The sequence below is a fragment of the Haemaphysalis longicornis genome, unplaced genomic scaffold, assembly GCF_048455015.1.
Source record: "Haemaphysalis longicornis isolate Haplotype H1 unplaced genomic scaffold, Haemaphysalis longicornis Haplotype H1 scaffold_5, whole genome shotgun sequence".
In the NCBI taxonomy this organism is placed as follows: Eukaryota; Metazoa; Arthropoda; class Arachnida; order Ixodida; family Ixodidae; genus Haemaphysalis; species Haemaphysalis longicornis.
Window position 1 is genome coordinate 70,377,870 of NW_027526385.1, and position 27,773 is coordinate 70,405,642.

The following is a 27,773-nucleotide window of genomic DNA, read 5'->3' on the forward strand; positions in this document are numbered from 1 at the left end:
GTGATAAAGAAATTCGCGGAAAGAACTCTTAGATAGGTGAATTGTAATGGCATTTAAGGCATTGCCAATGAAAAAATTGGCCGCGTATCTGCTCTCTTTGGTGCATATGTCGTCGAAAGACGATACTCTTTTGGCGCCCTTGGCAGATAAATACCTCCAGTCTCTCCTCCACACACCTCTCACGCTCGTGAAACCGCGTCTCCCTCCTCCCACGATAAACATGGTGGAGGTTTGCTGAAGTTAATTTACGTTTTCCGTGTTCCACGGCTCGCGCGCCATCTATTGATCCCTATCGTGCTGTTGGACGTGTAGTGCCGCCAGGAGTTGTAGGCACAGGAGAGCCCTTTTTCATGTTTTAAGCCAGCAACCTGTTTTCAATGCGTACTTCTTTCGCTCGCAAAAATCGAGCACACTTTCGTTTTAAATTGAAAGTAGACTGCAAGTAGCAGTTATGTATAATATTTTGCCCAATTGATGGATAATGTTTTTTTTTTTTTTGCTACATAATGTGAAATATGCCTCATGGTAAAAGATTTAGTAATTTCGAAACATTTTGCCTATTAAACTACTTGTTGAAGAATTCCTGTAGGTTTTCACCATGCGCCTGAACGGAGGGACAAGACAGACAGACAGACAGACAGACAGACAGACAGACAGACAGACAGACAGACAGACAGACAGACAGACAGACAGATTTACCAAAATATTCAGGTTTAAATCGCCCAAGAGTGACTACCTTCTTTTGTGGCTCCATGCTAGCTACACCGTGAGAGTTAAGCGTTATATCAGGCGTAACAGCTTATGTCTAGCCGCATGAACCATAGCAGTAACACCTCACACTGTAAGCGTAGTAATATACAGACGTATAGCGTTTAATGTGATTCAAATCTTCATGAAATGCGTGTTGTTTAGGTTGTAGACAACCGGATAAACTTCGCTGGCTTCGCTCTATAAATGTTTAATACCTCTGCTATCCAAAACCGGTCCTACACTCGCATTACACAGCGATTATATCGTACTTCATTCTTGTGCTGAATACTTGTGCCGGAATTGTTGTGCCGGAATTGGAAACACGCCACCATTTCACCAACAAACAGTCCCGGAAGAACATTACCGTGGCTGATTAGACGTTTCTTAGAAAGGGAAGGCGAATGCATGGTTGGACGTGTGTTTCAACTCAGTAGAACTTCAATTTCATTTCATTTATTTACTCTCAATGCCGTGAGGCGTCACAGAGGGGAGGGGTACAATATTGAATAACAAGTGAAAAGAAAACAGCAGGGTGGTTACAGAAAGTGATTGCTGACTGCGGATTTGAAGTGCGCAGTGTCACTGATGGAGACGATGGAGGCTGGAAGGTGATTCCACTGCAAGCTGGTCATTGGAACAAACGAGTTAGGTAGATGTTTGTTCGGGAGTATGGCACACGAACTTTTAACGGATGATCAATGCGTGATGACACGTATGGGGGAACTGAAAAAAGGGATTGCTTTAAGGTCTGATTGGTGTAAAATATTTTATGGAAAACACATAGGCGGGATATCATACGCGGGGTTGCAAGATCAGGCAGTTGTACTATTTGTTTCATGTTAGTGACACTGGATGACCGGGAATAATCAGAATGAATGAAACGAGTGGCCCGATTTTGGATAGCTTCAAGTGTGGAGACAAGATTGGCAGAATGTGGATCCCATACAGAAGAGGCGTATTCAATCTTTGGCCGTACAAGAGTTTTGTAAAGCAGCAGTTTTAATGAAGTTGGAGCTCGAGAGAAATTTCGTCGGAGGAAGCCGAGTATGCGGTTCGCATTATTGCTAATATATTCAATGTGCGGCTGCCACGAAAGGTTATCTGAAATCTGAACGCCAAGGTATTTGTAGGTGGTAACCGATGAAAGAGGGGAGCCGTTAAGGAAATATGTGTTTGCAGGGGCGTGCTTGATTGTTCGTGTTAACCTCATATATTTGCACTTGTCGACGTTTAGTTTCATTAGCCAGGTGTTGCACCAGGCAGAAATTGTGTTAAGGTCGGTTTGAAGTTTTGAGGGGTCAGAAGGTTCAGATATATTTCTATATATAACACAATCGTCAGCGAAAAAACGTATTGTTGAGGTTATGGCATCAGGGAGATCATTAATATAAATTAGGAAGAGAAGAGGCCCCAATACTGATCCCTGAGGGACACCAGATGTAACGGGACAGTGAGGAGATTCGTTATCATTGATAGTTACATATTGAAAGCGATTTTGCAAAAAAACATTCAATCCACCTTAAAATGTTAGCGTCAATGCTCAGTTTGCTAAGTTTATAAAGTAGTAGTGAATGGGAGACGCAGTCAAATGCCTTCGCGAAATCCATGAAAATGCAATCGACTACTGACTTAAGATCCAACAAAGAACATAGATCATTAGTAAAGGTGATCAGTTGAGTTTCACAAGAATGATTTTTGCGAAAACCGTGTTGGCAAACTGTAAAAAATGAATTAGATTCTAGAAAACTCATCAAGTTAGTGTAGATGATGTGTTCGAGTAGTTTGCATGGGATCGATGTAAGAGAAATGGGTCGATAGTTAAAAGGGGAGAACACTTCACCAGTCTTGTGTACTGGAATCACCTTTCCACCCTTCCAGTCGTCGGGTAGTAAGGAACACTGTAAAGACTGTGAAAATATATAAAAAAGGATCAATGATGAGTTCACATTGGTACTTTTCAAAAACTTATAATTAATCCCATCTATTCCAGAAGATGAAGACATTTTCGCCCCCTGTATCAGCTTAAAAATTCCAGCACAGTCAATAAAAATTGGTTCCATTGGCTCAAGATATAAGCTTTCTTTAACAGGAAACGAAGTAGGAATTGTTTTAGTAAAAGATAAAGAAAATATATTGTTGAGCAACACGCAGCACTGCTCTCGTGGAACAAGTGTCCCATCAGGTGTTTTTAATTTTAGATCTTTAGATCTGCTCATATTAACAGCGCTCCAGAACTTGCGGGGATCAGTTGATAAGAGGGATGGGAGCGTTCGCTGATAAAACTCGGTTTTTGCACGAGAAAGGGCTTTTTTATATTCTGATGCGACGCGCGCATAAGCCGACCACCTGTCAGCAGAACTTGATAGCCTAGAGCGGCGAAAAATACGCTTTTTTTTTTTTGTTAAGGAGCCGTTTTAGTGAGACGTTGTACCACGGTTGGCGTTTAGGACAGGATATTCGTCTGAGCGGTATGTACTTATCAGTCAGCCATTGAACCTTGTTTTGAAATAAACACCAATTAACATTGAGCGGACGCTCCCAAAATTCAGGAAGGAAATAATCTATAAAAGCTTCCAGTTCCCTATTTATGGCTTGGAAATCAGCTTTAACGTAGTCTCTAATTTGTCTAAACTGTTTGGCGGGGCGCGAAGAGGGTGACGGCATAGTGAAATGGGCAACCAAGTTGTCACTCAAAGCAGGCAAAAGCGTTAAAGATGAAACAGATTCGGGAACAGTGGTCAGTAAAAGATCAAGGGTGCTGGAAGACGACTGGGTAATGCGAGTAGGACCTTTAACAAGTTGACTTAAGTTAAATATAGAGCAAACGTCAATAAAACTTCGGCATTCTTTAGAAGCACTGGTTGTTACAGGAAAAGGCTCGTTCCACGAAATTGCCGGGAAGTTAAAATCACCTAAAACAAACAAGGGGGCTTTAGGAAATTTAACAACCACTTGGTTTAGGCAATCATGGAATTCAAAACAAAAAGTCGGTGAACTGTTCGGCGGACGGTAGCAGGCACAGAACAAGAAATCTGCGTGATTTATCTGGATACAAACACAAAGAAATTCTAGATGCGATACAATGCGGACGTCATAAGAAGCAATGTAATCGGATACCGCAATAAGAATGCCACCTCCTTTCCGCCCAATTCTGTCGTGCCTGAATATGGTGTAATCTGTTTTGCAATTCAGCAGTTCCTTATTGCCCACACCTTCATGCAGCCAAGTTTCGGTGAGTACAACAACATCGGCTGAGCACGCGTCAATCGCGGACGATGACTCATCACGTTTATTCATCAAACTTCTAATATTGGTGAATAGAAAAGAATCGTCGCGTTTGGGTTTCGCCTGCACGGCTGAGGATTGCTAGGTAGCGGTTGGGTGCGGTAACGGAGAGTTGGCTGGACTAATGCCTACTGTATCATCAGTGGAAAGAGGGGCACTGTACGTCCCAATTTCGTAGACGCTATCAGTTACACTGCAATAAGTATAACACTGTTTGCCGACGTACAGCTTGTTATAACGCAAGCTGTACTGTTTCCCTGTAGCCTTGCCGAAATCATGAAGCCTTTTGCGCGAGTAGCGAGTCGCTATACAAAGTCTTCCTGGATTGTGATACAGGTGCCCTTAAGTTGAGCCCTTTGAGATAAAATTCGGTCTTTCGTTTTGGCAGACGCAAACTTGACAATTATAGGTCGGCACTTCTTCTCGACAAAGGAGCCTAATCTGTGTGCCCGAGAAATGCCTTCAGCGGGCACTTGTTCAGAAAAGGTGGTGGTCAAAAGCTCCCGTACTTTCTCTTCAGCTGACGCCCATGTATCTGAATGACTATCGTCAATGCCGTAAAAAATCCAATTGTCCCGCCGAGCCCTGTCTTCTAAATCATCGAGCCGAGACAGCACAGCCGAATTTTCGCAGTTGACAATTTCAGCTACTGTGCCGCGAGTGTCAGCGTCGTCAGTAAGGCGTTCCAGGGTGGACATCTTGTTCTCAACCGTTGCTAATCTCTCGGTCACATCAGTTACTCTATCTTCGAGCAATTTCTGGCTGGCTCTTACTTCATTTACCGACGACATTACTTCGGCGTGGCGTGATTCCGTTGTACCTGCGAGGGATTTTATAGCTTCCAGCACTTCGCTATTGGTAATCTCGGTTGCCGGTTTAGGAGGCCCAGGGTTTAGCTCGATATCACCAGACAAAATAAGCAATTGCATAGCATGAACACAGTCAGTGCAAACCATCAAAAGTACATGGGGGCATGGGACAAGCAGCAGACAACGGTTGCTTGTTTTTTTACAATGCAAGGAAGGTGAGCAACTAACCTGTATGAAAAACAGGAAGGGCTTAAGCAACGCCATCTTCACTGCTGCTGTCACATGCCCACTGATGGCAGCGTGTTCACGCTGGCAGTTTATGCTGTCCGAATCACCTGGTGGCTGTGATGCAGTGGTTCCTCCGGTGTAGATGCGCAGTGGAGCCGCGTCCACGCATGGCCGCGCATAGTCCACGCGTTGAAGGTAGCAGCTGGTCACCGGGGTTGTCCAAGAACGCACGAAGTAGCTAGGCTGCGGCGTTGATTCCGGGGTCAGCCGTAGAACGGTTATCGGCCACGGAGACGAGACAGCCAGTATCTGTATGAAAAACAGGAAGGGCTTAAGCAACGCCATCTTCACTGCTGCTGTCACATGCCCACTGATGGCAGCGTGTTCACGCTGGCTGTTTATGCTGTCCGAATCCCCTGGTGGCTGTGATGCGGTGGTTCCTTCGGTGTAGATGCGCAGTGGAGCCGCGTCCACGCATGGCCGCGCATAGTCCACGTGTTGAAGATAGCAGCTGGTCACCGGGGTTGTCCAAGAACGCACGAAGTAGCCAGGCTGCGGCGTTGATTCCGGGGTCAGCCGTAGAACGGTTATCGGCCACGGAGACGAGACAGCCAGTATCTGTATGAAAAACAGGAAGGGCTTAAAGGAGCCATGAAGACAAAATACAAGTTGGGTTTATTAGAAAGACCGCTTAGTCCCGATAACAATGATACCAATATCATCGCAATCTTCGAACAAATAACAGAGATATGAAAGAAAACGTGTGAAGCAGTCGCGACCCCCTAGCCAATTTCTCGCAACTTTTCTATGACGTCACGGAACCTTGATTGTGCGATTGGCGGCCGCCTAGCTGACCTGCCGTGACGACACATGACTGGACGCCTGTAATGGGGCCTCTAGTTCCATTTGACCGCATCACTTGAATGCTAATGTGCATTGAACGCACTGAAAATTACGTTTTATTGTTGGCCCGTATGACGTCATTCTTGCTCATAACACGTCACTGTGGCGCAAAATTTGAAAGTTTTTAAGTACTTCTTGCTTTTTTCTCGTTAAAAAACATCTTTTGTGGCTGTAATGGAGCTGAGTGAGATACTAAATCCTAGTTCTTTCAAATTAAACGAAGTTGTATTTTCTCTTCATGGCTCCTTTAAGCAACGCCATCTTCACTGCTGCTGTCACATGCCCACTCCGTGGGCATGTGACTCCCTTTGAACTTCGTGGCCGCACCCGTCTCCAGTTGACCGGCCCTGTGGCCAGCACCAAACGAAGCTTGTTCCGCTCGCTAGCCATCTCCAGGGAGCTCCTGTTCCCCGTCCTTACGTTCTTTTCTCAAGGCGGCTGGTACTGCACGTGCAGCAGTGCCGGCCCGTTTCCAGGCGCTAGGGTTTCCCTTTCCCGCTTTTTCGCACTTCACTGCTCGCAGTGCTATTTTTTGCACCCCCTATTTTCTGTACATAACAACGATTTCATGAAACATGTAAACCTATGGCTTCCCTTTGAAACCTTTCTGGATGTGTCAAGACCTCCAAAAACGGTTGAAGTTTTTAAAGATAGTAGTGACTTCTTCTCCTTCAGAGAATTTCAGTATACTTATTATCATTACGGTACATTTCTTACGTGTTCAGAAGTATAAAGTGTTTTCATACCTTTATTTTCACACTTCGGTTTGGTTAGACTTGCCCTTTGGAAATTAGTCCTCGTTTGGCTTACGCTAACGGAAGTGAAATTGCTTCTTCTCGAAAGACGTTGTGTAATGCAGAGGTTTGCTGATAGCTTACTTTTATTATCTAAATCGAGATACTATGTCACAAGCTGCTCAGCACTGGATCTCCGAAGTCGGATTGGTTTGGGCCTCCAAAAATCTGGCAGTCCAATCGAGAGCTCGCTGACTGAGGTAAATCCTGGGCATAATAGACAGAATATGTTCCTGGTTGACATTGTCGAACGCTTTCTTTACGTCGACTGCCAGGATGTAGTCTGATGGTCCCTTTCTTGAGTTTTGGTTCAGGACTTTCCAAAGCAACCAGAGGTTCAAATGGGTTCCCATATTGGGTCTGAACCCGGCCTGAGATAGGTGTAAGCCTGGATTGCAGTATTCGATGTAGTGGGTTACCCTAGTGTGTATTTCTTTCCACGAGTTTGCATATGGTTCATGTCAGTGATATGGGTCGGACATTGGTGAATTTTTTCTGGTCCTATCCAGGTTTAGGTATTGGATTAATAATTGAAAGGCACGTGTGGTTCGGGGCTGTTCCCATGGTCCATTGCTGTTTTATGATTTTCAGGGTAGCTGTCTGAGTGTCATCGGTTATGTTTCGCAACATTTTCCGAGTGATACCGTAAGGTCCCAGTGCTGAGTCGCTCCTGCCATGCTTAAGGGCGGCATTAAGTTCTGCCAGCGTAAAGGGGTGTCCAATTCTGCGTCTGCGCACTAGACCACGCAACGCCAGCCCCAGCAGAACTTTTGGCTATCTGGACAGCTCTAAGGGACAACACTGGGCCTTCCGTCATATATACACACTCATTTGAAGCACTACGTAGCATTGAGGACCAAAAACAGAGGGCGCCGCTGCTCAACGCACCCGCAAGATACTCCAGCACAAGCAGAAGAGCGACGTTGACGCTAGAGTCACCTGGATGCCATACCACGTCGGCGATCTTGGGGGTTGTAACGAGTTTGCACATGGTCTTGCCCCTTCACAATCTGGAGTTCTACCTGTTCATTTCCAGCCTATCCTGCTCGGATCTCCCGTCCTCCGCGACCACCCCTACGAGCACTCACCGCCAGGCGGCCACTTCGAAATGGCGCGAAATGGTTTCTTCACCGCGAAAGATTAAAAAGCATCACCCCTCCCCAAATCTTTAGGGTTTTACCCATCATCCGTTCTCAAGAAATATGTATCAACAAAGTGCTTGCCAACACGGCCACTACACCTCATACCATCCATAAATGGCAGACACTTGCTGCCCGGAAGAAAGGCATTGGCATCGCTGCCCCCTGTATATGTATTTTTTTGTCACACTGCGTATCAAGGAAACAAGGAGCATCTGGTTCTGCAGTGCTCCGCTTTTGATCTTCATAGACTCAACCATAGTGTTTTTCTTAATTGAGATATAGAAGCATTGAATGGGACACCCTTGAACATCCTCAACACCTGGTGACCTTAGCCCAGTTTGGCGTTGCCAGTGGTTTAGCGAGCGTGATTTATTGGGCGTCTACATCTCTCCCTATTTCCCTCTTTCCCCTCCAGCGACCTTCGCTCCTCTACTTCATAATAAAAGAATTGATCATCACCATAATCTCAATTCTACTGCCAGCAAAAATATTTTGTTACTTTTACTGAGGTTTCAGTTGTTCATTCCAAATGCACACTTGCTAACATTGCTGCAATGGATAGGTTTTTATATCTTACGGTGACATCGCTTAAGCATAGTGTGAGAGCACGAGAGGACTCAGCGGAGACGTTTTTTATGGAGAGAGGGAGGGGGCGTACAACATGATTTCTGGAAGGTTTTCCTTACGAAATTTCAGGTTCGTATTGCACCAGATATGTTTGGTGAAGCTAATACTTTACGCCCTCAGCAACTCTCGATAGTTGGAGTGTTTTGTATCCTTGGGAATTAAAAATAATGCGCGCATTTTTGTGGTCTTCCCTTCAAGTATAAAATAACTATATTACATAAACAATAACGAGTGCGTGTATGATATGTGGTTTTCCTATAAATAAAACTCTTCCCAATGTAGAAAGGCGTACTTTTTAACAGGAAACTCCCAGTGCCGGCGCTGGTGGCTGCTAATCCAAAAGTTTAGAAGCTAACTAACGAAATCAAAGATATATCCTATACAGCGCCTTCACAAAACCAAACGACAAAGAGACCCAAAAAACCAAAGCGTAATACGAATAAAAAAATGTAAAAAATTGCGGAGTGCTTGACGCCACACATTTTCTCAAAAATGGATAATTGGCTAACTTAACACACGATACGTTAGATTAATATAAATGTCTACATTTCCAAAATTAAACAAAAAAACTATACAAAAATAAGATAATCGAGCATGTTAGGCTACTCATAGCCTATAAAAGCTCACCACGAAGACGAGAGGCATACAAATGCTTGAGTAGACGACAATTCTCTGAATTTTTTCATTCTTTTATGAAGCGTAGGCCAATTCCAAACTGCTACTACGGAGTTTATTCTCTTATTTAGATGAAATTGGCCTACTTTCAAAATTGTAAATTATGTTGTAAATTGTAAATTTTGTTCAGAACAAAAATCTGCATGTAAGTCCGCTACCGCGCCAAGTACACGACAGTTTTTTTTTCTTTTTCTTTCCTGCACAGCTCTTCCTTGGACCTTTTCTTCCCCCATCGCCAAGCCACAGCAGAGAGGCTTGTAGGCGTCTGTAAATGCCGGCAAACCTCTCTGCTTTTCCAATAAAGAGCCTTATCTCTCTCTCAGCCTTCTGGCCAAGATTTCAGCCAGAACCTGTCACGAATCGCCCGATATCAGGGAGGATTTCCACGACTATAACGTCTGGATTTTTCCAGCCCCGACAGCAAGCCCAGGGGCCGCTGAAGGAGAATCTTTAATAACCGATGTCACTTTTGTGATGCATTTTTTTCTGACATTCGGAATCAACAAAAATAAGGGAGAGTGTGTGGAGAGTTTTTATAAGAGATGAAAGGGTTTTTCTCTTTGTTGCACTTTGTTTTATAAACCTTTTCGATTAAAGTGGCTGTGTTTACTCCTTGGTCGCTGGTATCGAAACATGCTCATGTTCATGTTTTTCGGCATTTTCCTCTCTTTCGTCTTCTTTCTCTCCGTCTCTTTCGTCCGGAAATCGTAAACCTCAGGAGAAGCGAGTATCTACATTGGGAAAGTTGTAATTATTTTTCTGCTGATCACTTGGTTCTCCCGCAGCTCAGGATTGGGAAGGGATAAGAAAGAGGGGGGAGGTTGAGGTTGTGCTTGCATTCTGTCTGAAATGATATCAGGAATAGTGCGGGGTTTTAAACATAACTTGCATTCAGCAGGAGATTGCGTAGAGAACATACGATTGAGGCGGCCTGGTTGAGGGAAGGGTTGCTCTTAAGTCTGCGAAGTGGGGATTCTTCTTCTTTTGAGAGTTTAGGACGTGAAGGAGGGAAGTGCGGTCGTTCGGACCGGTAATATTGAGTGATATCTCGGAAAGTGACTAGACGGACGGACGGTGCCGTCTCCTCGTAGCCTTGAGGGACACCGGCTTCGCGAACTAGGCGTGTGTTGCCCGATCTCGGCCTCTGTGCTCCCGAGTTCAGGAGCAAACGCACCTGAACCGGTGAAGAGAGCATCACGACAGAGATCATGCAACAAAGTTCATTGCATAGAAGGCGGTTTCATAACACGAAGGACCCAGGTTAGATTCCGGCCACGGAAAGTGTTTCTTCTCCTGGTTCGTCTGTTTTTGTTTCATACAAAAAGAGACGCCGCCTCTTTTTTTTCATAAAAAAAGCGCCGACTAGTTTTGTTTTATACAAATACTTAAGGCTTACCATAACATACTTAAGGCTCACCATAACACATCATCTTAGGTGACGATCCCATATCAACAACATTACGTCATCCGCTCTGAAACATCTAAATTTTCTCAGGTGCCACATGCGTCTTGCGTCACCTGAGACAAAGCTGCTTGCGCACAACACATTCGTGAGAACAATCCTAGAATACGCAAAGTTCGTCTGGTCTCCCTCTGAAAGTGTGCATATTAGCAAAGTTGAAGCAATACAAAGGAAAGCGTTTAGGTTGATATTTAACGAACACAAAATAACTGAGTCACTTTCCCAGTTATTAAAAAAAGCTGGATTGTTGACCATGCGAAATAGGGTGAAATTAGCGCGTTTGATGTCTATGTTCCAATTACTTCATAATCAGATTAACATTACCACCACAACCCTTATCATGGTCATGCAGACACGACCTACGCGTAATAAGCACTCTTTTACACTAGCTAAATTCCCTTGCCGCACTGACTGTCTCAAGAACTCCTTTTTCCCTCTAGCGATAAGAGCATGGAACAAAATAAGCCCGTCAATCACGAGTGCCACTTCAATGACAACATTTTTAAAACTTGTGGAAAAACAAACTGTGGAAATTTAATTTTTATTTAGCTCTAACCTTCTGTCGCTACTCCAATAATAGGCTGTGGTCGTCGTCTGTTTTTATGTGTTATTCTGAATTATCAGTCTTGTACAGTACGATTCCTTTTATACTTGTATGCGTTGCTTACAGGATCAAACAAATGTAAACCTTTTCAGTCATGAATCTCTGTAACTTCGTTTTTCAGTGATGTCAAAGTGTAATATTTCCAGTAATATGCCATGTCAGGCTGTAATATGCACATAATGATTACTTAAACCGTTCTGTTATTATACCCCATTAATGCGTGCTGTATTACTTTGCTAGTAGTACTATCACATTCTGTGATGCTTTTTTTTACACTTCAAAGTACTTTTTCGCCCACCTGCTATTGTTTCACACGAGATTGGCAGTATTTTTAAATAAATAAATAATAATAAATATGCGGCAGTCCTTGTTTTCTGTTATGCTTAATTTGGGGGGGTTAGATTATCGCGTGTTCGTTCTTTCATTATTTATTTTCGGCCCTCAACACACGCGTGCATTTGCTTTCCCGCTCCGTAATGCGGCGGTCTGGCAAGGCAAGATGGATTGGTTTTTTGCCCTCCTACAGTCGCCTAATTTGTTGTTAGCTTTGTTCACTTTTTCCGCTTCGCAATTACCCTATTTGGCTTTAATACTTCTGAAAACTTCTACTTGGCCTTTTTCTTTTAGGTGTTACGCACTGCAAGCGAACACAACATTTTTAGTTGCGACTGCATCTCATTCACTCACCTTGTCCCTCCATGCGGCGTTGTTGTTGTCCGTCCACACCCCTCCCCCATTCTCCTCACCGCGCGAGCTGCGCTCTCCGTCGCTCATCCCCTTTCCTCTCCGATAACGAACACTCTCTCGCGAGGGGCATTGGATTGGATTCGATTGGGTTGGCTTGGCTTGGCTTGGCTTGGCTTGGCTTGGATTGGATTGGATTTGGATTAGATTGGATTAAAGTGGATTTTGTTGGACTGTGTTGTGTCATAGCCGCGGTCGTTCCAGCACCGGACAAAGTAATAAAGAACACATCATACGCGTTCCTCACACGTTTCACGCAATTAGAGAATCAACCCAACGGAAACACCAAGTGAACCCCCAAGATGCGTCGCATCTCCACAGGGTTCCCCTCGCGGGAAGGGGGGGTTATTTTTTCTTTCCAATTGGCTGCTCATGTTAATGTTCTGCGGCGCTGCTGACCCCGTACCCCTCGGTCTTTTGGGGCGCCCCAGCTGTGGTGGTGCCGGTTTTACGCCGTAAAAGTCTCAAGTTCGATTCCCGGGACTTTTCGAACCACTCGTTTTACTTTTCTTTCTTGAGGCGCGGACTCCCAACACCTGCTCGTGGGCTCCTTGACTCCTCGTCACTTTCCTTCACACTTCTAGGTTCTTGGTGCGACTGACGGACAAGGCTGGGGCGAAATAGCTCCGCTGTTAGAATTATTTGAACTCGTAATGAAAAAAGTGTCTAATCGTGAAATTTCGAGATGTAAGGCATATGCTTCCCCCTCTTGGCTCACGAAACGAGCTTGCAGTAGGTCCACTACATTTTATTTACCCCTAAATCACTATCACACACAAGATAAACATCACTTGAATCACCTGAAACCATGGTCACGAATAAAACATGCTCCAAGTATAATCAGGTTCGGAGACTTCGAAGAAATTCCAGGAAACACGCTTACTTCTTACTCACCGGCATGGCTCAGTGGCTAAAGCGTTGTGCGCCTGAGTCAAAGAAGCGGGATCGATCAATGCCGCTCCTGGTGGCTTCTCTTAAGAATGAGCAAAAAGAATTCACGCATCTCGACGAAATGAATCATCACGAGTGGGCGAAGCACTGGGGATCGGACTTACCGTAAATCACCCTTGGCATTGCCCACTCGCGCATGTAAATGAGTGACAACGCGTGTGTACAGTATATACAATTCCAATCCAATCCAATCCCAGACCATTCAATCCTATCCAATCCATTTCAATCCAATCCAATCCAATCCATTTCAATCCCATCCAATTCCAATTCAATCCAATTCAATCCTATCCAATGCTCCTCGCGCTTGCGCAGCACGGCTCTCCAGGAGCCACGCGAAACTGCTCAACCTTTCTCTCTCCCCCTCCCCTCTCTCTCTAACCTTTTGTGGGCCTTTTATTTTGTTCTTTTTCACCTTTTGTGAACATTTTGTTCTCAGATGTTTCCATTTACACGGTGCTGTGCGTCTCTGTCTCTCTGTCTCTCTATCTAACCTTTTGTGAAAGTTTTATTTTGTTCTTGTTAACCTTTTGTGACCGTTTTGTTCACAGATGTTTTGATTTACGCGGTGCTGTGCATCTCTCTCTCTCTTGCTCCGTTTCTCTCTCTAACCTTCTTTCCGTTTATTAGCGTTGATAGTTATTGTTTTTTGCTTTTTTGCCGTGTTTTTCAACCTTTTAGGCGGTTCGACATACAAATATTCTGTTTATACTGATGTGCGAATGGACGCCAACGGATGGACATTGCGAGGTCCTAAGGTGCTTCGCACCTAAAAAGCAAACGCCGTGCTCCGAGACTTCTACAAACGTTAGAGATCCGTAAGTGGTCAAAATAATCAGCAGGCCTCAGCCATGACGTGCATTATAGCCCCAGCGAACTTTCAGCACCAAAAATTTGAAACCGGCTTTTTTTCTTAGGCGCACCAGTAAACTGCCACCACATAATTTTTCGCCACGTTTCGGGCCAGGAGTTTCTGTTGGAAGAAAGTTAAAACAAATGCAGTCGAAATTTCTCCTTAAGATGTCTAACGGATCTCTCGGGACCGTCTCATATAGGAATTATTCAGGGTGGCTGTGTTACAGTGCACAATGCACATCAAAAGTGTTAAGCACGCCGAATTCGTCACACACATTATCATCCGGATATCAGAAATATGCATAACAAGGAAACAGGCGTCAAGTAGTTGACTGAATAACAAAGGTTCAATACATTTCCCGGATGCTGTACTGGACCTAGTTACACTTCAGCATCGAGCACACACTGGAAACCAATTAGACCGAATAGGTTTTTTTACTATTACCGTAAATTTACTCCCAAACTCTTAGCCTTTTCGCAACGTACAACGCAAAATTGGATTCCAAGTCCAAAAGCTTGCAATAACGCAAAATATTGACGATTACCACATCACACAAAGGCGACCGAGTCCAACATGCCAGTAAGTTTGCGTACTACTTCACCCAAGTTTTGCAGGTTCAGAGTGAAGCCAGAGTTCGAGGAATCGCGAAGGTTATTGCAGGCTAGTGGATACAGAATGACGCTGACCCTTGGTTGGTCCCATCTTTGTCCATGTCACAGCATCCGTACCGGGACACGTTAACGATGCGCACGTTCTCCGGTTTTCCGTCCTTCATCCGATCGACCGAGCCGCTGGTATTCTGGTTTTGCGGTGGGCAAAGAGGTCAAGAGGCCTTGACGCTCGTCTGCTGGAGACGGTGGCGACTTGAGGATAAACACAAATACCAAGGCGGTTATACCGGTGGTGGAGAGCAACCGAAAAAAGGACCATGCTACGCGTCCAGGTTCCTCGCAGAGATGCCACGGTTGGCGCGGACCTCTTGCCCCTCGATGTGGGCCTGTGTACAGCCATAATGATGAACTTCCACGCTCACGCACGTTTGCCACGCTGGGAGCGACGCTTGTTCTGTTGATGTGTCACCGAGGTCAGCGGGGAAGTGCATTGCCCTGTGCCAATGCTCAATATCTTTGGTTCGGTGATAGGAATCACGGCTGCCCCTATGTTTCTTCTTCGTGTTTATCTCGTCGTTTTCCTTTTTCTTCACACCACGCTCGGCCATTTAAAATACTTGAACACAGAGCTGCCCGTCTACTTGCATGTGGAGATAGCAATCATGGCCACCCTTGAAAAGCTGTGAGACAAGTTTTGGCCCGCGACCGGGACCATGCAGAATTAATTGGCCTTTTCTACACTTGCAGAAACCTCAAAACATGACATCATGGGCCCTATCTTGCACACTAAATGGGCCTTGTTGAAAACCGTTACAAGTCGCCTCCCTCGTGGCCATCATCATCATCAGGATCCCGTTTCGTTAGATTCACCAGAACGGGCCATGGCGGCTCGTCCCTTTTGTAGCGTGAGCTACACTCGCTGAGGTTGAGCAGTTTCGCGTGGCTCCTGGAGAGACGTGCTGCGCAAGCGCGGCACGGGGCAGCCTGGTCCACTTGATGATCATGCAAGGGTAGGCCGGGTGTGGAGCCGATGGGTCGTGCGTCGCAGCAACACCTTGGTGCGCCAGCGCGGCACGTGGCCGGCCCGGTCCACTTGATGATCACGCGAGGGGTGGCCGGGTGTGGAACCGATGGCTTATGCGCCGCAATAACACCAGCATGCGCCTGTGGAAACAGCTTAGCTTTGGGGCGATTGGTGGCGCTGTGCCGGAGCCGCTTGAGAAATATACGTGTCACATAATGCGTATACCGTGTGTGTGTCATTGAAGCAGCAGTAAGCATGATAATCAAGCTAATCCTAGACAACCAAGAAATCTCAGAATAAGCAGCTGAACCTTAAGTAACGCTACGTATATCCTGGCATAGCCGAGCTAAGCCACTTCTAATTTTTACTTCAAAGCAGTATAAGTCTAACCCCTCTGCCCCCCCCCCCCCGCCTCTGTTTTCATTCCGGTGTTATCGTTTCACTCGGCGCAGCTCCGGGCTCTTCCTCCCCACTGCTTACACCTCATTCACAACATTTTCCCCCTCGCCTACACCAATTCCCCCTTTTGTAAGTTGCGCAGCCGGCAGCTAACGGTGGTAGTGGGCTTATCAGATGATTGCGACAAATAAACAAGCGCGGATAGGCGTAAAAATGCACTGACGACTACTACACTCCCTACTATGACATTTGTGCGCAGCCCAAGCTGCAGTCTTCTCGGTCACGGCGCATTTCTGCTGCATCTCAGGAAGCGTTCGCGTGACCAGCGAGCGCACGGCGGCGTGGACTACGCTGCTACTACCACGCAGTGCGCCACCGCCGCCGGCCAGCATGTTGCGAATCGTGTTTGAACCTCCCACGCAAATTTCACGTAGTGCGGATGTGCCGCGCACAAGGGAGCAGCGAGCATGTTGCTGCATATCGGATTTGAACCTGCCGCGCAAACGTCACGTGGTTTGGATAGCGGAGAATGGAACAGCGTTTGGAAAAAGTCAGTTGGAGGGCGCTCCTTGGTGGCGACGCATGATACGTGTGAGGGAAAGGCAGTTACAGAGATGACACCGTATCCGCACGTGTCGTACTCCACCTCACCTACGAAGGAATAAGTTTGCGCAAAAGACGAGCCCGCCACCTCGTGATCAGCAGCGCAAAGCCTTAGCCACTGAGCCACCACGGCGGGTAAGAGAAAGAATTGAAGCGTTGGACGGAACACAAGCGCGAATGGGCGCCAAAACAACGGAAAGCTGCTGGCGGCACCGTTACCGCCTCAAGTTCAGCTGGTCGAGTAGCGGCAAATCCCTCCCGGATGAACAGCAACTTGCCCAATTGGAACGCCGACGTGAGCCATTATCACTTGTTTACAGGGCTTTCAGGGTATATATTTTTGACCGCTCTGTCACTTCTAAGCACGCGCGCATGACCGGTTGACGGTTTTGGCATGCGCAGGTTTGTAGTGGAGAATAGTTGGAGGAAGGAGTGGGGGCGTGCGCGAGCAGCTATAGCTTTTATGCCCGTAATGATGGATAGTCTGTGCGTTGTGCTGGTACGGTGTTTAAACGCGGACCTTAAACGGCCCAATGGGACCTGTCCGGAGTCCTTGGTGGTAGAGCGCATTGGATTTGTGTGTTAGGTTATGTTCCGACTACCGACGCAAAAGCCGTATCGTGATCTACGTATGTGAAAAAGACGGCACGTCACGCATTTCGGTTGGCTGAGACATGAAATGACGTTATTCTTTAAAGTTATTTCGACAGTTGCGGCAACAGTCTGAACCCGGCCTTACACAAAGACTCAGTTTCTTACGACGCGGGAGGGACACAGGCAGCTCCATGTTTATGAGAAAGAACAAAGCCTGAATCCTTCAGAGGTTCGTTCAGCTAATTGGCTAGGAAGTATGCTCCATCGCAAATTACGATAAACGTGTTTTTTTTCGTACAATCCGTGGACTAAGTCCAGCTTAGCAGGTAATCCTTTTTCACAGAGGGGAAGGGCACTACTATTTTTCCACATTTTTGGTGCGAGAAACCCGGAATCAAGGGACCACCAGAGGTGAGCCATATCGAGCGGATTTTGGTTCATCTTCGACCGCCTTCTCACCTCTGGGAAGCAAGAATGCAGCCGTCTTTTTAACGAACCCGTCGATAAAGCAAGGGGCCCGGTAAAGAAGAAGATGAGACGATACCGCACCACTCCGTGCTTGTCTTTCTTTCCCTAATCTCCTTACTTTTATTTCTCTACTTATCTACTGCTAATTCATCATAATATTTAAATATTTTTCTTTCCCTACAACAATTTTTTAATTTCTTTCGGTAAGGCGCCCATTTCCTGGCCAATCCCCCTGTGTGGGTACGCGCCTTTCACTGGAACCATCACCACCACCACCTTTGCCAACTTGCGGAAGGTTCCTTCGCGACTGCGTGACTCCCGTTACGATGCCGCCAACTTCTTCCCCGCCTTCAGGCGCCGACTTCTGGGATGGAATATGGAGGCCCTCATCAAAAAACGGCGCATCGTGCGGGAGCGATTAACACGTGTTATCGGCAAGGTTCAAGAATTTCTCTTAATCGAGCAACCACTTAAACGTGACTTGGCTGATGTTTTAAAGACTTTGACTGACCAAACGATCGCTTCGAAAATTTCAACCGAGGAGTAGAAAATACCGAGGGCATTGAAAAGGTAAAATCGGAGATGTTTGACGCGTTCGACTTTCGAGGCCCGGTAATATCTGCAAAAGTGCGACTGGAAATGAAAATAACTGGGACCAAAACAAACCGGCAAGCTCGTATTGCGTCCATTACAACTCGAGGAAGGTCAGAGCTACGACAGCAACGGGCGAATGGAGAGATAAATTCGGAGCAAATGGAAATAGGGAACAAGAATGATCTGGTAATCAGAGAACACGAGGGCCTGTACAGACCAGAAATAAATCAGAAAGACTCACGCCCAATAGAGAACAGCTGTCTGGATTTGTGTGACGAAGACACCATAGTCAATGATCATAGACATAGTCATAGACACCAGTCATAGTCATAGTCATAGACATAACATAGTCACCAGTCATAGTCATAACATAGTCATAGTCATAGTCACAGTCATAGTCACAGTCATAGTCACAGTCATTATATAGACATAGACACCAGTCATAGTCATAGACACCACCCGAAAGTCAATGAGCACCCTGAAGAAACAGCAATGGCCGTGGGGATAACGAGACAAGCACAATCAGAAATTACTGTTGACGAGTTGAACGTTGCCGGACCGCGAGAACCGGCATGAAGAAATCAATCGGACATCTAAAGAGAAAGCGGAAGAGGGAAGCAGGCTTCTGGATCTTCGGCACAAGTTTAGATTCCCTGAATTACCCGACCGCATGAAATCCTTCAAATGGCAACAGAAAGGCAGGGAAGGAATAACTACGCCGAAAAAGAAGAAAGTTGGGACAGGATGGTTTCGCAACGGGAGACATTCAAGATGCAAGCGGCAACATTGGACACGGACTCGCAAGTTGAAGTGGAAAGACCGAGTCGCGAGCAGCCTTCAGAGGACAGAGAAAGTAAAGCTAAAGAAAAGACGAAGGGAAATAGCGCCTATCGTTCTACAGAAGTCTGCAAGGCGTTTAAAGGTTATACTCGCAATGCGAGCTCGTGTGCTGGATAAAACGACCGCCGACGGGCGAACGAAATTTCCAACCAAAAGATGCAATGAAAAAATCTGTTCACTGATTCCTTTCCACAGTTCAGCGGCTTCTCAGCAAGGAAACAGGTCTACGCTTCGCCACGCTAACAAACGTCGTTTTCATCGGTGGAAGCAGGACCGGCGAGGTCCCCGACTCTGCTTGCTTCAACGGACATGAATTCTTGATGCTTGTCAACTGGACTGCGTTACGGCCACGGACGCTAGCACGGTGTGAAATTCGTAGCCATCTTCGGGCTGGGGAGGATGCTGACAAAGATGACGCTTCGTCTCCCTTATGCCCATCATCCTCACCGGGATCATGTTTCATTATAGAGTCGCCAGAACGGGTCACGGCGGCTCGTCCATTTTTCCACAGGCCTAAACGTTTCTGGAAAACGGTTATCTACGAAAAAAATGTGGAAATAACGTAGTAGAATATCTTTTATAGAAAGCTACAAGGCCATTCGGGCCATTTCGATTTGGATTAGTACGCAAAAAAAGTTTCGATTAGAAAAGTAAATTTGCCATACTCGGCCCCATGCCTTTAGTTCTGGAAAGGGATAATGTACCTCTGCAGAAAGCGTGTTCATGCGACCTCCAGCTTTAGTACGTTTAGCCCTCATTCGGCATGTTTTACCCGTTGCTGAACAGCAAGCGGTTGTTTTATGGAGAAAACTACTACTGGGCTCCCGATGCAAACTATCTCATTCTTCGGCCATACACTGTGCGACGCCGTAATAAAGGGAATTCAATCCTGCCTTTACTCTTTCACATCGGCCACCAGACGGCACCGTTTTCGACACTTGCACTATTCATCTTATCCTAGTTGCGTTGAGCGAATGTATTGGCCGGGTTTGTTTGTTTCCTTTTCTTATTTTATGCTGCTGTTAGTGGTGGTTTTAGTTGATAAGCCACTCTTTCCAGAATCGCGCCAACTACCAGCAGCGAAAAGCGACACTTCATCTTTTAAGTTACAGGACCAACACTTGTTTTACTGGCACCATTTCCTGATTAATTACGTGAATTACCAATATTCGCTTAAAAAAATGGCCCTCCCCTTTAGCTGAACGCAAAGCACTACTGGCGTTGTGTGATTACATGGAGGAAGAACTTGATGTTCATCAAACTGCTCACACAAACGTAACGCTGTTTTTTTTTTATTTTACATCTTTTCTCATCTTTATTCTGCCCCTTTATCTATAGGGCCTTTTCTTTCTTTACTTCCCCTTTCCCTCTGCGAGTAGCATGTTGGTGTTAAGGTTCCGACAAATCTGTCGGCTTTCCCTCTATCTCTCTAGCTGCCGAATAGATCTCGTCGTTCGGCTTTCGTGGCTTTGATGTCAAACGTCGGATTCAATGCGCCTAGGTCTAAGCGTTCGCTTTGCCATGTCAATAAACGTTAGCAGTGGGTGTAGCCTATCACGGCGTTGACTTGATGTTAACCATAACGCAGTGAGTGCGCTAGTCCATCAAACTTCGAAAGAAATTTTGATGGTGACGTGGTGGTGACCACAGCGACGACGACGACGATGACGACTACGACGATAATGATGACGGTGATGATGATGCTTATGATGATGATGATGATGGCGTCCTGCAGTATTTGACACGTATGCCCATGCGGGCACTCTCCAGGGTGCGTATACGCGTTTCCTAGTCAGTAAAGCAAGCCGTCACCTGAGCTTGCTAATGGGGGTTATATCACAGCATAAACGTACCTAAAGCATAGAAAACCACACAAAATGAAATAAATCACAGCCAAAACGGACCTGCAATGGTTAAAAACCACGGTGTAGAAAAATATGCAACAGAAATAGCCGAAACCGACCTTTAAGGCGAAAATCCGCAAAAACTTACCTGAAGCAGTTGCTGAAACTAACCAGAAGGCAACGAAAATACCCGAAATCCCATTTATAATGCCTAAAAATGTCCTGAATGGAATATATGCGGGATACAAAATGTCAATATTCAAATATGACAAACACTTGAAAATGAAAAAAAGAAGCGGTAACGGGATTTGAACCCGGGTAAGGATGTTCGCCTCGCACGAGCGGCACTACTACACTACGAGACCAAGCGGTTCTGAGCGATTAAATTGGGAGCCACCTGCACTTGGACATAGCTTCAAACATTCCCCTAAATGGCACCATGCGTTGCTTGGCTGTGCTGACTAGGAAAAGGCTATACGCATCCCGGACCTGTCTGGCAACGCAACCAGACGAGTGCCACCAGAACTATAACCAAGACAGACGGGTAAGTCGGCCCCGTGTACTGCTTCAGACCACTGGCCAAAGTTAGTATCAGAGACATCCCTAAAGGCTCCTTTGCACACCTAATCGGCATTACAGCCCCTCAGACCTACCTCTCTGAAATCGCATCTCCCAAATGGGATGTCGTCGGCAATTGCATACAAAGCAGTGTCCGATAAGAAACACGCCCAGCGTATCGTTCAGACCACCAATATGCAAAGCCGTCGCAACGGCAAAATCATCGCAATCCCCGTCTAGGTAAAGGAATCGTATCACCACCCGAACACGACACGCGGAGTCATCGAGGTCGAACCGAATGAGTCTAATGAAGACATGCTGAGGTGGCTTCAAAGGGAACAAGATAAGGTGCTTAGCGCACAAAGAATTGGCAAGACCAAGCCAGCAGTCGTCCCTTTTGACTCTGCAACCCTACCTAAATTTGTGAAGTACTACATGACAATTGTCAAGAGAACAGCCTACTCCCAGAAGCGTATGGTATGTTACAATTGCCACCGGATAGGGCACATGGCGAAACACTGCCGCCACCCTAGCGTCTGCCGCACATGTGGCAGGGATCATGGTGGAGACAGGAATGTGCCCCCACCGTTTACTGCACTGCATGCAAAGACGTCGGTCACATAGCAGTAAGCCCGAAATGTCCAAGCCGTATCCCAACTGCTTAGAACATACCAAGTAACGACGCAGCCCGTGGTATTCCATCGGGCAACTGAGTGGAGTGGCACAGTCCAGCAGCACTACGGCCTCTGATAGAGAGCTCCTTCGTATCCTCAGCTACAAGTCAGCTACCGCAACAAGACCCCAAAGAGGAACCATCTCACAAACTTCCACCACGTAAAAGCGCACAAGGTGTCACTGCACACATAGTATTACAAGGGAATTTTCGAAGCTTTTTTGCAAAATTCGCGAATACTACTGCAGAAGATTCAACAAAATAAACCACTCTTTATTCTCCTTCAAGAATCCCGAATCATTATTAAGGTCAATAAATATCTTACGTATTCATAGCCTGTAATAACATGCAACCTAACACGCCCCCGAAACTCTCATCCTCAAGCACCAGGGTGCTCCCTGATACCGGTTCGAAAACAAATTGCGTGTCATCAGGTCAAACTCTCTGGACTTACATCCCAACAGCACGAAACAGTATTAATCCGTGGCAGACTTCCTAATGGCAAAACAGTTCTTGTCGCCTCATCTTACTACAAGCCGATCACTGGATCTGCTCTACACACCTCTTTTCAATGGATCACCGAGCTCATGCACCAATTTTCCTGCCACGCTAAGCATAATGGTGGAGATTTTTGCACCAAAAACACAATGTGGGGCTACGCAGCTATGAATACTCGAGAAAAACTATTCGAAGAAACCATAGAGATGAACAATATGATGCTGTAAATGGCCCCTTCGAACCAACGAGAATAGGATTGCACGCTTCCCAGAAAGACATCTCTCCAGACCTCAGCATTTCGTCCCCGGAGCTAGTAACTACGTGGAAAACATTCGACATCACTTGGGGCAGTGATCACTTTCCAATATCAATTTCCCTTCGTGGTTAGCGAATACGGACGGTAAAAACTTTGGAATTGACGAATTGAACCTCCTTTCGTGAAATTCTCAACGAATCATTAGACCTAGCAACAGACTTTTCTGCCTTCATAAAGCGCATTCCAAATTCTGCCCAAACCTTGAGAGTCCATAACATGCTCTAAGGACACACCTGCCATGGACGGCCACCTCGCAAACTTGTGGAATCGAGCTAAGCACCTAACTCGTAAATACAGATGACTAGGCAAACGCTACGCGACCTAGTGAAACTAAGGTACCAATACAAACTGATTCAAGAATATCAAAACAGTTGGCTAATGGGCACTGCCAAGAGCTATGCTCAACTTTAGGCAAAGAGCGCAACCTCTTGAAGCTTTGAAGAATCTACAGAGGCATGGCAGGAAAGGGCAAACAACGTCTTCCCCTCTTCTCGACGCTCACGCTCCACAACACCCCGGAGATTGTCGGGCGGGAGATTATAGCAACGGTTTTCCCTTCAGCAAGTACGGAACGGCGCACGTACCTACCCACCATCGAACTACACTCGGACGACTCACCTTTAGACACCCATTTTACGATGGCAGAACTTCGCTGCGCCATCCGACAAAGCAAGGGGAAATCGTCCCCAGGACATGATGGAGTCACGTGGCAACACACTAGTAACCTCGACGAGCCTCAGCTAGAACAACGTCTTGGCCTTATAAATCATTCCTGGAACACAGGTGTAGTTCCTGACCTCCTTAAGCTTACCCTGGTTAACCTCATTCGAAAGCCTGGAAAAGACCCTTCTGTCATCTCCAACCTCAGACGCATATATCTTGCACCCACGTTATATAAACAGAACAACCGCCTGATTACCAACCGGCTAAAATACCATTTGGAATATGTGAACCCATGTTTTAACCCGTCCCAAACTGGCTTTCGCCTGTACCTAGGAACACACGATTGCCTCTGGGTCTTACGACGGCTAATCAACAAATCCCCGTACGACCGCCGACCTCTTGACTACGTCCTTACTGTAGACCTCCGGAAAGCATTCGGCAGAGTAGACAAAACGACGATTTTGATGAACTGGCCCCAGCCTTCCCCAGCACAAAAGCCCAAGTTTGGGTTCGTAACTTTTTTCCACAACCGGTCCGTTCAGCTCAGCAGCACCCTCACTTGATGGACACCCAATACCTACTACAATGACAGAGGTGTTCCATAAGGATCAATACTCGGGCCATTACTCTTCAACATCGTCATGACAAAGTTAGCCGAAACTCTACACAAGAAACCTCAGCCCGTTTCGCAATTTATGCTGACGATATTACAATATGGACGGAAGGTAGAGACTACTCGTCGACATCCGACATGCTGGTTGAGCTGCAGGCGGCGGTGGGCAGCCTCGAAGCATGCATACCAAAACTTGGCTTAGAACTTGCCCCAGAAAATACAGAACATCTAATGGTAGCAAGTGATATCAAAACGCACCCCATGAAAGCTGTACTGCTGTACATTGGAGACACAACTATGTAAGCGACACGTGGCCATGGTCGCTTCCTCGGTCTCCCACTTGGCAGTAATAATAGTGCTAAAATATGGTTAAAGTAACTACGACAAAAATGAAAACTCATACTCAAATTAATCTCGAACTGTCTAACAAATACGGTGGCGCAAGTCAACACGCATGCCGTTCTATGGCCCAGTCAGTTGCAATCGGCACTCTCGCATATGGAGCTCCAGTATACAACCTTAACAAAACTAACCCCAAACGCCTTCGGGTGCTCCATAGAGCCACATTGCGGAGCATCACAGCCCTCCCAAAATATACAAAAACAGAAGCTCTTGAGCGAGCAGTTGCGCTCCCTCCTATAGACATAATCATAAAAGAAGCTCGTGAACAGGCCGACTCCAAACGCTGCTCACCCGACAAGGCCTCCTTCTCACAGCATGGGACGAACAGAAGCCTATCCCGGTCACCGACCTTCCCATCCCTTTAGCACCATGGGAAATCTCGGTAGACACCACCAGCAATCTCACTAAACCTATCCCCCGCTCTAGAACGGCAACACGATCTAAACATAGCCATCACTTCGAGAAGTCCCAACTTCCCAATAAGGTCGACATCTATACCGACGCCAGCGTGGCAACTTCGCATATTAGCATAGCATGGACCTGCCCTGAAAACCCATCTTTTGGAGGTGAACTCTCCCTCAGACGCGATGTTGCAACTGCACTGGAGGGCGAACTCTATTTAAGCCAGAAAGTTGGGCTAGTTGGTTACCTGACTACATTTTACTAGCGAAAAAAGAGACGCGGACGAAGAAGTACACAGGACACTCGCAGCGAGTGTCCTGTGTACTTCTTCTTTGTCCGCGTCTCTTTTTTCGCTAGTAAAATGCAGGCGAACTCCATGCCATCAATGGTGCCCTTATTCATATTTGCTACGAGCTCAATACCCGACCACCAGCCAAAATACGGATTCTAACGGAGTCGTTCGGAGCAATTGAAGAACTTTGCAAGCCACTCTCCCTGAACACGCTCGGCAACTCTATACTCGTACACAAAGAACTCCCAGGGAACCAGTCCGCCCATGAGGCGGCACAGGAGTGTTTGAACTTTACGCCTCCACTCATACCCCTTTCAGCCTCCACACCCACTTTTCCAGCCCTCCTACTTCTCCGACTAAAGAAACGTAAAAGACAATGTTACCAACACGTTACATCCCATGGGTACCTTGCCAACATTGTCTCCTGCAGCAGATCCGACGAAGTATTCATCAACAAGCTATGCGCAGATGACGCCTACACTCCTCACATTAAACATAAATGGACAAAATGCCCCAACACACACCTACGACGCCCCTACTGCAACACTAACCCCAAATCAGATCTCCACCACCTAGTGTGGACGTGCCCACACTTTGCCAAACGTCGCCCAGAGAGTTAACAAACATCACCCTACAACATAATGCACATACTGGATTAGAAGCATCTCATTAGAAACAATTGCCGCTTTTGCAGTTAAGAGTCGTCTGGCCCGAGTAGTCTAACTAGGGCCGACCCCGGTGAAGACTTTCAGGCCCCCATGACAAGAATCCTCTCTTTGAATATGGACGTTGATTAGTAATACCCTTCCTTCCATCCCTCTTCCCACCGTACGGCACACTCCCTCCTTGCTCGAATAAAAAATTTAATCAATCAATCAATTCTCAACGAAAACAACGTTAGAAGACCATGAGCACATCGATGGGCGAATAACTTTCCGTTTGAGCATATCGGTGACATTATCTCGAATTATCTTGCGCTCAGGAGACGACACGCGGTATGGTCAGCGTCGAATTACGGCCGACCCGTTCTTTTCAATCCGGTGCTCTGTTGCAGCAGTCTGTGTGAGCCCAGGTGAATGAACTTCAAATGAATCAAGGTGCTTGGCCAAAACATCGAGCAGTAAGTTGGCCTGATTAGGTGTAAGGTCGGGACTGAGCGTGGCAGTAAGAAGTGTTATATCTGCTGGCACAGCCATCAATGGGCTAATTGAAGGGGACGTTCAACTGGAAACCACTGAAGCAGGGCTGCTATCAGCAACCGAAGCTATTGTAGTTCCTTCAGAACGCAGAATGGGTTAATTTGTAGTGTTGAAAGCAGCCAAGACTGCAAACCCACTCACAAACCGAAAGAGGCATGGTACGATGGCAATTCCTTGATGCCGAAATCGAGTGCACGGGACCGCCACATCACCACCTTCGGTGAATGTGTCCAAAGAAACTGATAGGATGCCTTCACAACCTGCTTCCAAAACGTGAACGGCATTCAACTTGAGGGTGGCGTATGGCGCGTCTGGACAACTGAGATATTATGTGTCAGCAACACGGATGGCCGGGTGACGAAAGGAGATAACGGCAGAGGCAAGAAAGTCCCATCCAAGAATGAGGTCATGGGCACACGGCAGAATAACTCCACACTAGATAGAATGGCGGAGTCCTCCTATCGAAACACGCACGGTACAATAGGCAGTAGGCTTGATGTCATTGTCATTGGCACCACATAAACAAGAACCTGAATCAGCAGTCTTGACTTTTCGGAGACGCGAACACAGATTAGCACAAATCACACAAATGCTAGCCCCAGTGTCAACTAATGCTTCCACTTGAATGTCTTCGACAAAAACAGACAGCACTTAGCCGGTAGTTCAGGAGAAATTGTGGTCGGTCCAAGTGATGCAGTTTTCCCTCCAAAAACTGCAGCACCTAGTTTTTCTGTTGTCGGTTGGGAGCATTGGTAACAGGTCGAAGTGATGACAAAGCACGCCGGAATGGCGAAGGATAACGACGTTTAATGGGGCGAGAATCGCGGGATAGTTCATGGCGTCAGGAGAGGTAGACGAGTGGGCTGGAGGTGCGAGCGCCCACGCTGACGGGGGGCGTAGCTGATTTGGTTGTCTCGTTTGAAGGGGGAATAGCCTCGTCGCTTATCTGGCTGGCATCTGCGGCAAAACGGGAAATGTGTCCTCTGATGCCGCAGTAGAAGCACACGGGCCGATCGCCTGGAGTACGCATTGGTCGCCACGTTGAGGAGTAAGGTACCGGTATCGAAGGCGCAGAGAGGGCGGTCAAGTGGGCGGGAGCAGTCGGGTACACGATGTGCTCCGCGGGTATGGGTGGTCAGGACGCAGCTTCTGAGTACGTGAGAATGTGAAAAGGAGCAGACTGACATGGCTGGGGAATGTTGATCATACACGCCAGCTCTTTCTTGATCACGTCCCGCAGTCCATGCGCGCAGACAGGGGCATTCTGTGGGCGGGGAGCTCACGCTGCTGTAGCTCCTCGTGTAGGATACCACGTATTAGAGCACGGAAGTTCACATTCCCAGAGGGGCTGGT

General features: G+C 46.6%; 1 protein-coding gene across 1 annotated transcript; it reads right to left on the reverse strand.

The window, feature by feature from the left end:
• Positions 1 to 1,378: 1,378 nt before the first annotated feature.
• LOC144139278 (uncharacterized) lies at positions 1,379 to 5,417 on the reverse strand. The gene is made up of 3 exons (XM_077671680.1): positions 5,073 to 5,417; positions 2,591 to 2,657; positions 1,379 to 1,473 (listed from the first exon to the last, which is right to left on the reverse strand). The coding sequence occupies exons 1-3, from the start codon at positions 5,415 to 5,417 to the stop codon at positions 1,379 to 1,381; spliced, it is 507 nt and encodes a 168-aa protein (XP_077527806.1).
• Positions 5,418 to 27,773: the final 22,356 nt, after the last annotated feature.

Coding starts and splice junctions, on each gene's coding strand:
- LOC144139278 (XM_077671680.1), bottom strand. CDS start 5,417: ATGGCGTTGCTTAAGCCCTTCCTGTTTTTCATACAGATACTGGCTGTC. Junction 2,658..5,072: donor CCTTCCTGTTTTTCATACAG/GTTAGTTGCTCA, acceptor ATATTTTCACAG/TCTTTACAGTGTTCCTTACT. Junction 1,474..2,590: donor GATTCCAGTACACAAGACTG/GTGAAGTGTTCT, acceptor CCCTTTTTTCAG/TTCCCCCATACGTGTCATCA.